Genomic DNA, 13,297 nt, shown 5'->3' with positions numbered 1-13,297 from the left:
TCTTACTAAAATGTGCTTTAATGAATTCTGGTGATATCAGGTGGGTGTCAGTTGCGTTGTACTTAATTCTTGATTGTTGGTGTTTTAATACACAACAGTATACAAATAATCATATTATTTCATGCGATGGTTTGGATACCTGCAGAACTTGATTGGAATAGATATTAGAGTTTTAATATGAAACACAAGCAGGTGTCCGCCTTCCCTTTGAGTGGAAATGATGACACCCTTTGGTGATGGTGACAGAGCAGCCACAGCAGTAATGGCCACAGGATGACAAAACACCGGCAGCCATAGCACAACTCTTTGCATGAGCAAAGGCAGCAATTTCCCTCGCTATAATGAGTTTGGTGCTTTAGAGGGATCCAGTCTCCACTTCTGCTGTGTCATGCTGGTTATTCATTGCAAATATGTGTTTTAGTGTAGCCATTAGGTAATCGATGCCAGGCCATGTTAGTTAGCCCAGCAGATGATGAGTGGACGTTAAAAAAATGATCAAATACTGAACTCCACTGTGTGATCTCTGCCACTGTAGGAAAGCACCATGAAAAAATAAACCATTAAACTGCATATATTTTGTCATCTCTGAACATCTAACTAAATAATCAAGAGCACAATACACCCATCACTCTGAACAATGACTGATGTGTTAATGGTGAAGGCTAATTAAGCAGATGAGGAAGTCCTGTGCAGGGTTGAGGCGCTTCCCCTTTGGCATATCTAAATGGAACGTTCTTGACAATATGAAGACGTGTCTGTGGAGAATTAGGATTCTGCACATGATGCCAGTCAGCGGCGTCAGAGTCCACGTTCAGGCTGATTAAAACCTCTACAGTGGTGTGCAGTGGGATGCATTAAATCCGTGCCATTAACAATAGGTATCCTCCATTTCCTGTGAATCATGGATCAGCACGTGGAGCTTTTTTGAGATGCGGACGGTGAATTTTCTACCTTCCCATCTATCATGGTTAGATGAAGTGAGAAAGATATTCTGCACCAAGAATAACGAGAAAAGCTGTGAGCAAGTCTGCAGTACTGAAAATGGTGCTTTCAGGAATTAAGAAGTGAAACGTGCTTTGGCCTCACGTTTCATGTGTAGCCTGTGTCATTTTGAAGTTTGCTTGTCAAGTCTCCAGCCAGCCTACATAAACACAGTTCTGTTATATAGGTTATTGTATTCTCACTATTTGTGTGTGTGTGTGTGTGTGTGTGTGTGTGTGTGTGTGTGTGTGTGTGTGTGTGTGTTGGTGGACATTTCTGCAGCAAAATTACTGACTGCTGTTCCCTCTGACATCAAATAAAGCATCAGAGGTTCAGTGCTGTTTTTCTCCAGCACACCTCTTCTATATTAGCTTCCATTTTTCTGAAAGGTCCTCTGGAAATATGACAGTGAAGGCAGCTTTTATTCCACATTTGATCAGCAGCCCTGCTGTGACTGCGTTCCTCCTGCTGCAGGATTGAGACTATAATGACAACGGACATAGTATGTGTTTACCTTCATAACTTTTATAACCAAAGCAGATGTTGGGCCATGTTGGAGCAACATATGGGACATAGGGTGTTATGTTGTCAAGGTGTGTGTAGTATACACGTTCCAGTAAACACAGTAACTGGAAAATAGGTTTATAGCACAAACTTGCACAGCAGGTCTTCTCCCTAAAGTTGATGATCTGATTCAATTTGGAGCAACCTAAATGCATTCATTTGCATATTAAAGGTTGGCCTTTCAAAACACCCTCCTTCAATGTTACAAATAAGTAACCAAGCACATATGAAGTGGATAAGGATGCCTGATTGGAGGCTCAATCTGTGTTGTAATGGCTGACATTATGGTCTTATTAAATAAGAGACTGAGCCTATTACAGATTAAATGGTTTGCCTTAAGTACATGGGACCAATAGACCAAAATACATTCTGTGCCTGCAGGAGATGCAGACAGGCAGATTATCTGCAGCATGTCATTAACATTAGGTGTTGACACCAACCAACAGATCATTATATGTTACTTAGTGTAAACTGTTTTCACATCATGATGGTGATTGCTTTGTGAGAACAGATTACTGGCTAAATGAAAAGAATTGAAATAATGACAGAATAGATCATGAAACATCACATGGCATGCAGATTTGCTAATTTCTGCTCTACATGTTGGTGAGTGTGCACCTACAAGAAAAACACACTACAGCTGCCAATGATTGCAAGAGCTGACAGTGAAATGAATAATTCATCTTTATGGAAATTTTCAGCATAATCACAGTTTGCTAATCTATCCTGATGTTGGTGCTGCTTAATGTGACCTGAACTAATGTACTTGCCAGCAGGAGTACAGGAAGTGCAGCAAAGTACCGGAAGTACATGAGGGATATATAGTAAAATGCCCATTGACATGTCAGCCATGTGATACGTATCAGCATATCCTTATGACAAGGACAATCAATCAACATCAACAATAAATAAATAAATAAATACAAAACTGCTTATACGAATAGACCGCAAGTAGAGTATCACACATATTCTTTCAAAGAGAGATTAGTTTTCAGACCATATAGTGTACACATAGGGCATAGGAAACTGATTTTGAGTGTTATATTTATATGTGTTTTAATTACTTTGCTGCCCCCTAGTGTCTCATTTATATGGCACCCACCTCATTAAGTGAGCTTCAGGGCATTCAATCATTCGCAACTGGACTTTGTCAGTTTGTCTTGGAAGATGTTTCGCCTCTCATCCGAGCAGGCGATGATACCATCCTTGGTTTTGGGGGTTGGCCTCACTCAGAGGATAAATACTTGAATCTAACACCATTTCATTAGACTAGAGCTGCCCTATCTAGTCTGGTGCGCATGAACTGATGAAGCCTGCTTGGATGAGAGGCGAAACGTCTTCCAAGACAAACTGACAAAGCCCAGTTGTGAATGATCGAATGATTGAATGCCTTGAAGCTTACAATGACCTGGATGAATGAGAATATTCAGGCACCTCATTAAGTAACATCCTCACACATATGAATGTGATTAGACAGAGTGTCACTTAATCTCCCTGTTGCTCCTCTGCAGCCAAACGTCTGTTTCACCAGGTCCTTCAGCGCTGCTTTCCACTCATCCACCAGAAGCCCTGGGACTTTCTCTCCTTTCCCCTTCACCTGACTGCCCCACCCAACCACACATCTACTCTCACCTCTGCTTTGCAGCTGTATGGACTTCCCTGCCCACCTCCTCGCCTGTGACTCATTTCATCATCAGCCACTTAAGACATAAAACAGATTGCCATCTGTCTTAACTCTTTAGCCACTGGTCTTACAGTCTGTTTCTCTGTTACCTTGAGACTGGAATCTGGAACCTGTTTTTGCCTTCTTATGTTTGACTTTGGATTCCTGCCTGCTTCTTATTGGACTTGTTTGTGTGTTTTGGACTGCCTTTTGGTTTTGACCCTTGGCTGCCTTGTGACTCTGTGTTTTTGCAACTTGCCCATTAAATCACAAACTGATCCTGTCTGTCTGCTCCTGTCTGCATTTGTGTCCATCCTAATTGCACCTGCCACTCGTGACATTTTCCTCCCATGGGTGTTTGCCTGAGGATGACCTGTAGTGTGTCACTTGTAAAGTGAGGCTAAAAAGGAACTGTGATCCCAGTCTGTAGGTACTCCTCCTCCTCCTCCTCCTCCTCCTCCTCCTCCTCCTCCTCCTCATTTTTAGTATCAGCACCAATATGGTGTTACAGTAAAGGGATGAAATCCAGTTCAGTGTCCTTGACAATTTCCATTTTTTCCATTTGTATTGGCATCTACTCTCATATACATCACTCATTTACTCTATTCATTCAAAACACCATAGACACGAGTCAAGCAGAAGCTGCACTGAAATGCCTCAATAGGCTGACCTCACTTCACCATGTTTCATGGAAACAAGCCTTCACTGCTGTTCCAGCTGATAAATTGCTTGACATTAGCAGAGCACAATTAATTCAATTATTATTCAATTATTCAACAATTAATGAATTCAAAAGATGCACGCCTACCTTGAATCCCCCAAAAATACCACAGCCAAATAATGAAACTTTGTCATACAGCGACTACGCCAAGAATCAACGTGAGAAAAGCTGTGTTTAATTTGCAATCCGTAAAACTTGCAGTACATTAAGCAGACATTATAGACAGTCCAGTACAGGGATTTTTGTTTGTTGTGTCCAATTCAACCCCCACTTAGAGTCTGTATTAATCTGACTTTATACAGTAACCTGAAACATAAGGTTTTAATCTGGTACTTAAATTACATAATTACACATCAGGTACAAAATGTAGACTTTTAAAAAAGTTAATAAAATATAATATAATCTAGCCATATTTCCCAAATAATGTCCGAGAAACATCCTCCATTTACTATCATTTCATTTTGGTAAAGAGTGTTGTTAAACAGTAATGTTAAATGACACAGCATGAAATGTGAACAGTTACAGTGTCGGCAAACAACCCACCCTCACTTTGACATTCCCGAGTAAACCCCAGTGACAAATTTACAATGCAGAAGTAAACAAAAGAGCGATGTGCAGAAACAGAAACTGTGATTATGGCTGAAGACTGTGAATTAAATACATGTTAGACGGGCAGCAGGAGCATGAACTGCTTCATAATCTGTGGTGGCTACGTTACAACAATTTATGTGAATATGACAGCATGATTTCCATTAGGGCTCATGACATCCCTGTCGCTGCAGAGACAGAAGAATTCTGCGTGTGTGTGTGCACAAAGTGCGAATCCTCTGTTCAGAAAACAGCTTCAAATTGAGCTTTGCTTTTGCATATTATCAGCAAGTATTCAAATCCTGCTTAAGTGAAAGAGATATATGGTAAATTCTCACTCAGCAGAGGTGGAAATACATAAGCCCTCTTCTATCGCTCTGCAAGCTTTAGGGGGTGGTTAATAGATGTTTTTCTTTTTAGTCAGAACAATAACACCTGCTTCTTTCCGATATTGCGACAACTCATCCCTCCACAGAACAAACCCGAACAAAAAAAAAATTTCACAATTAAAAAAAATCTGTTTGTTACAAGTTGTCCATTACTTGAAACACAGAAATAAAACCCTGCGTTTTGCTAATATGGTTCAATGTTATTGTTCCTACATTAGCAAAGTAACTTAGCATGTAAGCTCTGGTCATGTAGCAAAATATAGAATATCTTGTTTGAGAGTGCATCGGTAATATAACATGAACATGAGAGTAAAAGACAAAGCAAATGATGAATGTTGTTGTAGCAGCCAATGTACAGTGCAGGTGTTAGTGCTTTTTGCAGTGTCTCACAATTTTACACAATTGTCTCACAATGTAAATCATAGAAGCTGAATGGGCTCCAATGCGTACAGCTTTAACCAGCCACCTTGATTTCCAACCTCCTGAGCAGATGAAAAGTACAATGCGCTAAAAACGTACAAATTCACCAAATCACCCTCAACTTTTCAAACACGGATCAGGAACTGAAAAATAAAGGTATTACCAGTGGACTGCTCTGCAAAAGAAAAGGAGAAAAAACACATTACAGCAGTATCTCTCAGTTAACTCAACTCTGCATAGATTTAGTTTAAGACACACACAGGTAGGAACTTATAACAGTACTATGATGAGGAGCGAGAAGAAAGACTTTCTTTCCAGCGATGCCTCTTGCTGGGAGCTTCCTTGGGTGCCATGTGAAGAAATCAGTAGAGAGGTCCTAGTGTTCAACAGTCATTCTGGGCTGTCACAGAGGCACTTATAATGAAAACAAAAAAAACAAAAAACAAACTCATCAGTCAAGGTAATCAGTAGGATTCACATTAATTATCATAATAAAACAGGCTTAACTTTACACCGAGGCTGTATTTACTATAATTCAAAGCCCTCCACTTATTCTGTAAGACTGAACTCTTGCCACGCTGTCAATTACCACAATACCATGACAGCAGCAGACAAGCTTCCGAATCAAATGCTGTTTACATCGTCATTATATCTTTGTTTACCACAGTACTAAGTTTCTGAATCCAACACAAAGCTGGTGTGCTATAATTGCTGGCGCCAGAAGCAAAACCTCAACCCTGCGCTCTAATTTGTTCCTATTTGTGCTTGACACGAGCCAAACCTCAACAGCTCTTGTAATTCTGTATTTAGCACGGTAACCTAGCTTAGCCTGCACTGCATGCTCAAAAACAGGACTAAGGGACAGGTCTGTGCCTACCCAGGGAGGTGGTACTATATCGAGTCCGCTGCAGAGTGGCGTAGCTGGACTTGTCTGACAGCAGGATGCGGTGGGCTGGAGGGGCCACTACTTCACCATTCCTCTGCAGGGAGGCACACCTGCGAAATGTCAGATCCAGCTTGGTCTGGATGTTACTGGAGCTGTGAGCACGCTTAATGTCCACCAGGTTGTGATTCCCAGCTTTCCCGTTGACTAGCTGCGCCTTGCAGTTCTGGGCGTCACAGATCGGGATGGCGCTGGCCTTCCTGTCTTCGAGGGCCACCGTGGCCAGCGTTCCATTGGAGAGCGACAGTTTGGCTAAATCATTGCTTGCCAGCTTTCCCAGTTGCCCGTGACCATTCATACGCCTACTGTCATGCCCCTTGAGTGGTGACCCAGGTATGTCTTTCTTCATGAAACCAGGTTTGAAAAAAGACAAGAGGCTGTCATGGCTGCGGCCCTCCTGTCCCCTCTGCCCCCTCCTGTCCTCAGCTTGAATGACCATCTGTAACAAGTCTTTCTGTGGCCTGGAGGTCACCCCTGTCTGGATTTTGGTCCTTCTCAATGTGGAATCTCTGCTCGGGGGTGCGCTGTGGCTGATATGACCCACTAGCATGGCCCCTCTCTGAAGCTGGAGGTCCAGGGTCCTGCCCTGGTCCTGCCTTGCTCTCTTGGATGACCTCTGCCTTAGAGAACCATAATCTCTGGCTTTGACATTGCTGTTGTTACAGACTGCATGGCTGGTGTTTCTCTCCGCACAAGGTCTGCTCTGCCCCGCCGGAATTTTGGGGGAGTAACAAGTGTCGGAGCCGGGTCTGTCTGTACAGCTCAGACTGCTACCGCTCGGTGAGCTGCAGTCATGTCCTACATCAAAGGTTCTTCCCTGGGCGTTCCTTTGCGGTGGGGTGGCCACCAGTGTTATGATAGGGTCTTTGGTACATCGTGGCCGGCGCCCAGACTCCAGGTACTCCACCAGCTCTCCAGGCTGGGTCTGGGCTGGGTGTTTAATGCGGTCCTTGGAGCCAAAAGACCACCGCAGTGGCAGAACTTTACTCAGAGAATCCTTGGGCTTAGTTGGTGATCTCATGCTTACACTCCTGCCTTGGGTCCCACGAACAAACGGCTTGGATTCAAACCCATCTAGAGGAAAAGACACCATACATTACTACTACTAAACATATTAAGTTATATTTATTCAGTTCAATTCAATTCAATTTTATTTGTTTAGCGCCAAATCACAACAGAAGTTGTCTAAGGACACTTTCCATATAGAGCTGGTACAGACCAGGCTCTTTTATCTACAGAGAACCAACAATTCCCCCATGAGCAAGCACTTGGCGACAGTGGCGAGGAAAAACTTCCTATTTAGTATATGCTATAGTTTATATTAGTATATTAGTATATGCTATAGTTTATATTAGTATATTAGTATATGCTATAGTATAGACTTAGTATACCTTTGTCATTGACATTGAGTGAAATATTGGTGTAATTGTGGGCAACTAAAGAGACCTAACTAGACAACTAAAGAGTTGAAATGGTGAAACACAGGATGACTTTAATTTACAAGGCAGTCACACTATTTCAAGTGTTTTCTGTATGTAGGAGTCATTTAAGATGTACTATACAAGCTACACTAGATACCTACTTGTTTCTAGTGTTTTGGGGGCTTCGTCTCCAAACACTGGCAGCTCAGGAGACTCTGGGGCCTGTACAGGCCCTTGAGGTCCAGGGGTGGGTACTCCTGACACGCTGCCTCTTTTACTGCCCCCCGCCAGCCGGACAAGCCAGTGGTCAGAAGCGGACGAGCTGGTGGAACCTGCAAATTAAAAAAATAAATAAATAAATAAAAAAATCACAGTTGGAGAGACAGAACAAGGCTGCATCCATACTGCAAAGTGAATGCGATTGCAGGGTATCATCAGTATTTCCATCCATCTATGAGTTCCCTCATTATGCTAAAACCTCTGCGCCTTTTTGCTGGGAAAACGTATTTTTCTACACGACCTTTGTCACCTTCATTTATGGGCTGAAAACAGAGGTTACTCAAAAAATGCACACTGATGCTGCTGCAGTACATCAAACAATTCAAGCAGACTGAAATTGCATATTTTTGCAGGTCATACTGTAAATAATGATGGTGTGAGATGTAACGACACTCCCACACGCCACACTCCCTCCATTATTTCTAGATTTTGTCAAAGGGATGTAAAGCAGATTCCATCTCATCTGACTGTTCTCACTATAACAAGCCGCTACAGAGAACATGAAAGGACTAACCGGTGACTGAGGAACTGGCAGACCAGGGGGGGATGGTGTGTCTCCTCTGATAGAAGAGGATGTAGGCTCCACGTGTGCACACCTCCGCCTCTGGAACCGGCTCAGCACTGCTGTCATCGTAACTGTACCACTGGCCGTCCACAGAGTTCCTACAGAAGGCTGCAATCACAACAACGATGGAGAGAGATAAGAAACATGAGACTGGAGTAAATGACAGAAATCTCCTCTGAGAAGTGATTTCTATCTTTTTAACGTCATTGGTTTTAATTATTTTGTCGCCGTCTTCTATGTTTTCATTTGAAAGCTGCTAGATAAATTATCATTACTGCGCTCAAAAGAGATACGTTTCTCAGACCTGTGTAATGTCCTCCGTGCATTCCCCCATGGTGGTTGCACACAGCATACAGATCGTACAGGAAGTCGGGAGGAACCAGGTCGGGTCGCCGGGGCTGTTTCCAGCCGGGCTGGAGAGGGGGCGGATGGGTGCCGTGGCTGCGGTTCACCATGTGAGGCGCCATGTCCAGGCCCGCCAAGGGGAAATGCACGAACGTGGTGAGCTTGTTCCTCCGCTCTCCCACCTGCCTGAAGCGCTTCAGGTGGAGGATGAGGATGTCCGGGAGTGTCCACAGGCTCATCTTCACCATGCCCTGCTGCAGCTGCTTGCAGTGGGGACACTTCCAGGCATCATCTGGGGCAAGCTGGCAGGAGAGGGGGACATGGTGGGCAAGGAGAAAAGATGACAAAGTAGACCCAAAAATGCAATGAACAGAATCCTCTCTGCCCGCTCCTCTACTCCACCTCGTCCCAGTAAATCCAAATGTGAAGCTCTTCAGTGTTTCCTTTTCGTATTCCACTTAATCGCATTCTTGGAAATGATGTATGACTGAACATTGGAAATTCACAGCCCTAATCAGCATCACTCGGAACCATGAGCACATTTTGTAGCTGTTGCCATGGCTACTACTTTTGTTCACTTTTCCCGCCTCCCCGTGATTACCATCTTGACTATAGAGCAACAATGATTCACTGTATTCAACAAGGTCACCCACTTAAAGTTACAATAATGAAGAATACAATAATGATATTATGTCTTTGTCTAAATGACACACAGCAGCTTGTTTTGACAGCTTTGGCAAATATTTCCACTTTTTCCACAAGTTGTGAGGGAAATGCTAATACTGTGATTGCAATATTTATGATTGATATTATTAATAATTTGTACTATGTGGGACTCTTGAAAAAAACATTTGAGGGAAAAATGCTAAAAAAAAAAAAAGCATAAAAAAGTGTCTATTCGTCACTCATACATATGAGCATGTCAGCAGTGCAAACCACTATGAGTAATAGTGGTTTGCTTATTTAAACTGAAACGCTGTTAGTTAGCCCGTCCTGAGCGACGCTGGCACGCCTGGACTGATGACAGACTGACAGCAGTGCGACCCTCGTGCCTGCAGCTCCACTGGGTGGTGACACAAGGTAACAACAACAGTGATGTCACAGTCTGCACAGCAGCTGTCAACTGTGGCTGCTTTGACACATTCAGTGACCACATGTGTCAAATTTCATGAATTGCTTCCTCACTCTGAAACTCAACCACGACCACAACTTGTGTGTAATCACACCCAATTTTACACATTTGCACACAAAATTTAAAGCAGACTACAACTGACGAGACAAGACAGGACATAAAGACGACATATAGCAGGCTGTGCTGTGGATGGGAACGTGTGGCAAAAAATAAAAGCTGCCTATTGTAATATGACTGCTTGTGATTACGACAAGACTGTAAATTCACATTCAGAATATCTGTGCAGCATATTTTCAACTGGAACTGATGATAAAACTAAACAGAAACTGCAACGACTATTGTGAAACGGATGCTTTAACATGACGACCATAGCCTACTCAAAACATGTCTTTGCCTTTTACTGCCTATGGTATGTACACACACACACACACACACACACACACACACACACACACACACACACACACACACACACTCAACATGTAACGATAAAATCCTTTTTTCCTGGTTGTTTTTTTTTTGTCTTCTTCAGTCAAACAAAGCTCTTGTTATCTTATCTATTGTCCACATGTGCCACATCTGGACTCCAGTTGAACTTCACTGCGATTCTTCACATTGTGTGCAGACCTAACAAACATGTTAAAAGCCTCTCACACCTCATAATACTGCCGCAAACCTTAACTGCCTTAAATACGCCTTCATTCCAACTTAATGATTTGTTTACACAATAGAGTCTATTCCTCTACATGTTCATCTTGTAGCCACGCTATTTTTGCGGCAAATATTCCATTTCAATTATGGTTATTATTACTATCAAATAAAAACTGAAAAATGTTATTCATAAATGAAATAAAACACTTAAGAAAAATCTGATATAATCTTGAATGTTTGACTATTCTTTTTAACATCCACTGTGTATATTGTATGCATAGACATGCAACTATTTCACACTGTCACTATGATAACTTCATAACCTGCTTACTCTGCAGAAACGTTATGTAAGCTTGATCAGGTGTGGCTTCAGACACACATGGCTCTTCACGGAGCCGCTGGCTGTTGCAGGCTTCATAGCAGACTTCATTACCTGCTCCTCTTTGGTGTAGAGCTGGAAGCACTCATCCAGGGTGCAGCTGTACTGCTGGACATGCTGCTGCTGCTGATTCCTCACGCTCTCTGCATCCTTCACCACCTCCTCCTGAATGTTCCCAAACAGACTGTGGCCCAGGACACAAAGGTGTGGTTACACAAACCACGCAGACAGTAGTTTTATGTCAGGTTAACAGAGACAAATAGGTGGTGGCTCGTATTAGAAAACAAACCGACCAGTCTTTGATTCTGTGCTCCCACTCGATGATGAGCTTCACGTGTGGAGGTCCTCCTGAGCCGCAGAGCTTCAGAGCTCTAGAAGACATGTAAGGTGAGAGTCATCTAGTGCAGGGGAAGGAGTATCTGCACAAGCTCCATTAACTGGTCTAACATTACTGTTCTACTTTCTGAGATTGGCTTTTACATTCAAAGTAAATGTGCAGTACCAACAACCTTATTAACCATATTATTATTACCTTATTATTATACCTTATTAACCAACCATCTGAGTTCACTTGTATTGGGGGTTTTAAACCACTGGGTGTCAGCATTACTACAGTACCAGCAACAATGGCTGATATTTCCTTGTTGCTTGTGTCTTATTTTGTGTGAGAGAGTGACGTGTGGGATTGTATTGGGTATACCCCACAGATCACAGCTGAGCTACAGGATTCTCAGTCACATCTTCATCAGATCACATAGTGAGAGGTAGCTGAAAGCTCAGGAACAAGGTAATAAGTGAGTCTTTTTTTGAATCTGATTGAGATTATTTTTGCAAACAACTATTTCAAAAGTCAGGAAAGAAATGACACTGTCATCAGGAGTTAACTTTGGGGATTTTGGGGCACTATGGGCTCTGCAAATAAAATAAGGGAATGTAAATGTTAATATCAGCACGCTAATAACATATGTGGAAAATAAAAATAAAATTGCACAAAAAATGACTAAAAATGCTATTATTCTGATGTTTAGCAGGAATAATCTTCACCATGCTCACCATCTGAGGTTAGCGCGTTAGCGTGCTAACATTTGCTCAAGTACAGCTGAGGGTGATGTGAATGTCATAAGTTTTGCAGGTATTTGGTCATAAACTAAATGATGGACCAATTTAAATTGTAACTCGATAATGCGAAAAGTTATCAGCAAAGTTATTACAAATCATCCTGAGGGGGACATGAACCTCTGGACAAAATTTCATGCAAACCATCCAATAGCTGCTGAGAGAGCAGCAGACACTGCCATCCATTGAGCCATGTCTTCTAGTGTAAGAAACCCAATGATGTTTATATGACGAGGCACAGAGACACAGTTTACAGAGGCTGACAGGAGTGAGCAGTAGACTAAAACACTTGCACTAGTGCATTCTTGTACTGTTTGATGTGGGCTGACTTGGTAACAGAGCATATTTCTGAATCATTAGAGTTCAAACACTATCATTGCATTAGTTTCTAGGATACAGTGTGCTGCACATTTGCGTTTCAAAAGATTTCGAAAGCATTTGCCCCCATCAGCACCATTCACCGCGTGAATGAACTGTTCTTAGCCACGACACAAATGGAAGTCCTTTCAAGACCTTGCCAAAAGGCCCCTTTGAAAGAGCAATTCACTTCTGTAAGTAAAAGCCATCAGACAGGCATTTGTGAAAAGGGATAAAATGTCTGCACCTTTCAGCCGAGGCTTTAAAATCAACCTTTACGGTTGGTATGATAAACATGGAAAGAAGATGAAAAATTAAACATCAGCTTCAGAGCGTCTGCACAGACACTGCCAATCATCACAAACTGTTGGACTTTACAGCTTTCACAGTCATATTAGTGTGTAACATGTGTTCTTGTCGATATGTCTTCAGTAACCAGCTGCCTGCCTGGAGTTGTAGCCTTTCTCAAGAAACACTATTAGATTAGAGCAGATTGAAATTGCATTAAAATTGATTACATTAGACTAAATTTGAGTGAGCCTGTGGGAACACTGGGTCATTTCAGTGTTGAACGTTTCCACCAACACCAGTAATTCTACAACAAAATAACTCATTTAAATAATCTAATAATCCTCCAGTCTAATAAAAGAAGAATGTGGTGTCCTGGCAGCCCGTCAGCTCGAATGAAGAGTCACTCTGGACTGTTTCCACCTGCAGGGAAACATTTTACCACAGAAAACATGGAGGATGCAGACATGTCTAGAGATCGGCCCTCCACCTGAA

At 42.4% G+C, this 13,297-nt stretch overlaps 1 protein-coding gene across 2 annotated transcripts in view; it reads right to left on the bottom strand.

Moving 5' to 3' along the window:
• Window positions 1-4,088: 4,088 nt before the first annotated feature.
• The window catches only part of usp43b (ubiquitin specific peptidase 43b), a 60,612-nt gene continuing 51,403 nt past the window's right edge, over window positions 4,089-13,297 (bottom strand). Inside the window, exons 10-16 of one of the 2 annotated variants that reach the window (XM_070981451.1) lie at window positions 11,335-11,412; window positions 11,096-11,225; window positions 8,839-9,181; window positions 8,484-8,642; window positions 7,852-8,022; window positions 6,204-7,343; window positions 4,089-5,740 (exon numbers count right to left, since the gene is read on the bottom strand). In XM_070981451.1, the coding sequence (XP_070837552.1) occupies window positions 5,730-5,740; window positions 6,204-7,343; window positions 7,852-8,022; window positions 8,484-8,642; window positions 8,839-9,181; window positions 11,096-11,225; window positions 11,335-11,412 (2,032 nt within the window). In that variant the 3' untranslated portion in view covers window positions 4,089-5,729. Of the gene's footprint in view, window positions 5,741-6,047; window positions 7,344-7,851; window positions 8,023-8,483; window positions 8,643-8,838; window positions 9,182-11,095; window positions 11,226-11,334; window positions 11,413-13,297 lie in introns of those variants that run through there. The other variant, XM_070981450.1, reaches the window with a different exon arrangement.

Source organism: Chaetodon trifascialis, chromosome 15 (genome assembly GCF_039877785.1).
Source record: "Chaetodon trifascialis isolate fChaTrf1 chromosome 15, fChaTrf1.hap1, whole genome shotgun sequence".
In the NCBI taxonomy this organism is placed as follows: domain Eukaryota; kingdom Metazoa; phylum Chordata; class Actinopteri; order Chaetodontiformes; family Chaetodontidae; genus Chaetodon; species Chaetodon trifascialis.
This window is presented reverse-complemented; position numbering and strand designations above follow the sequence as displayed.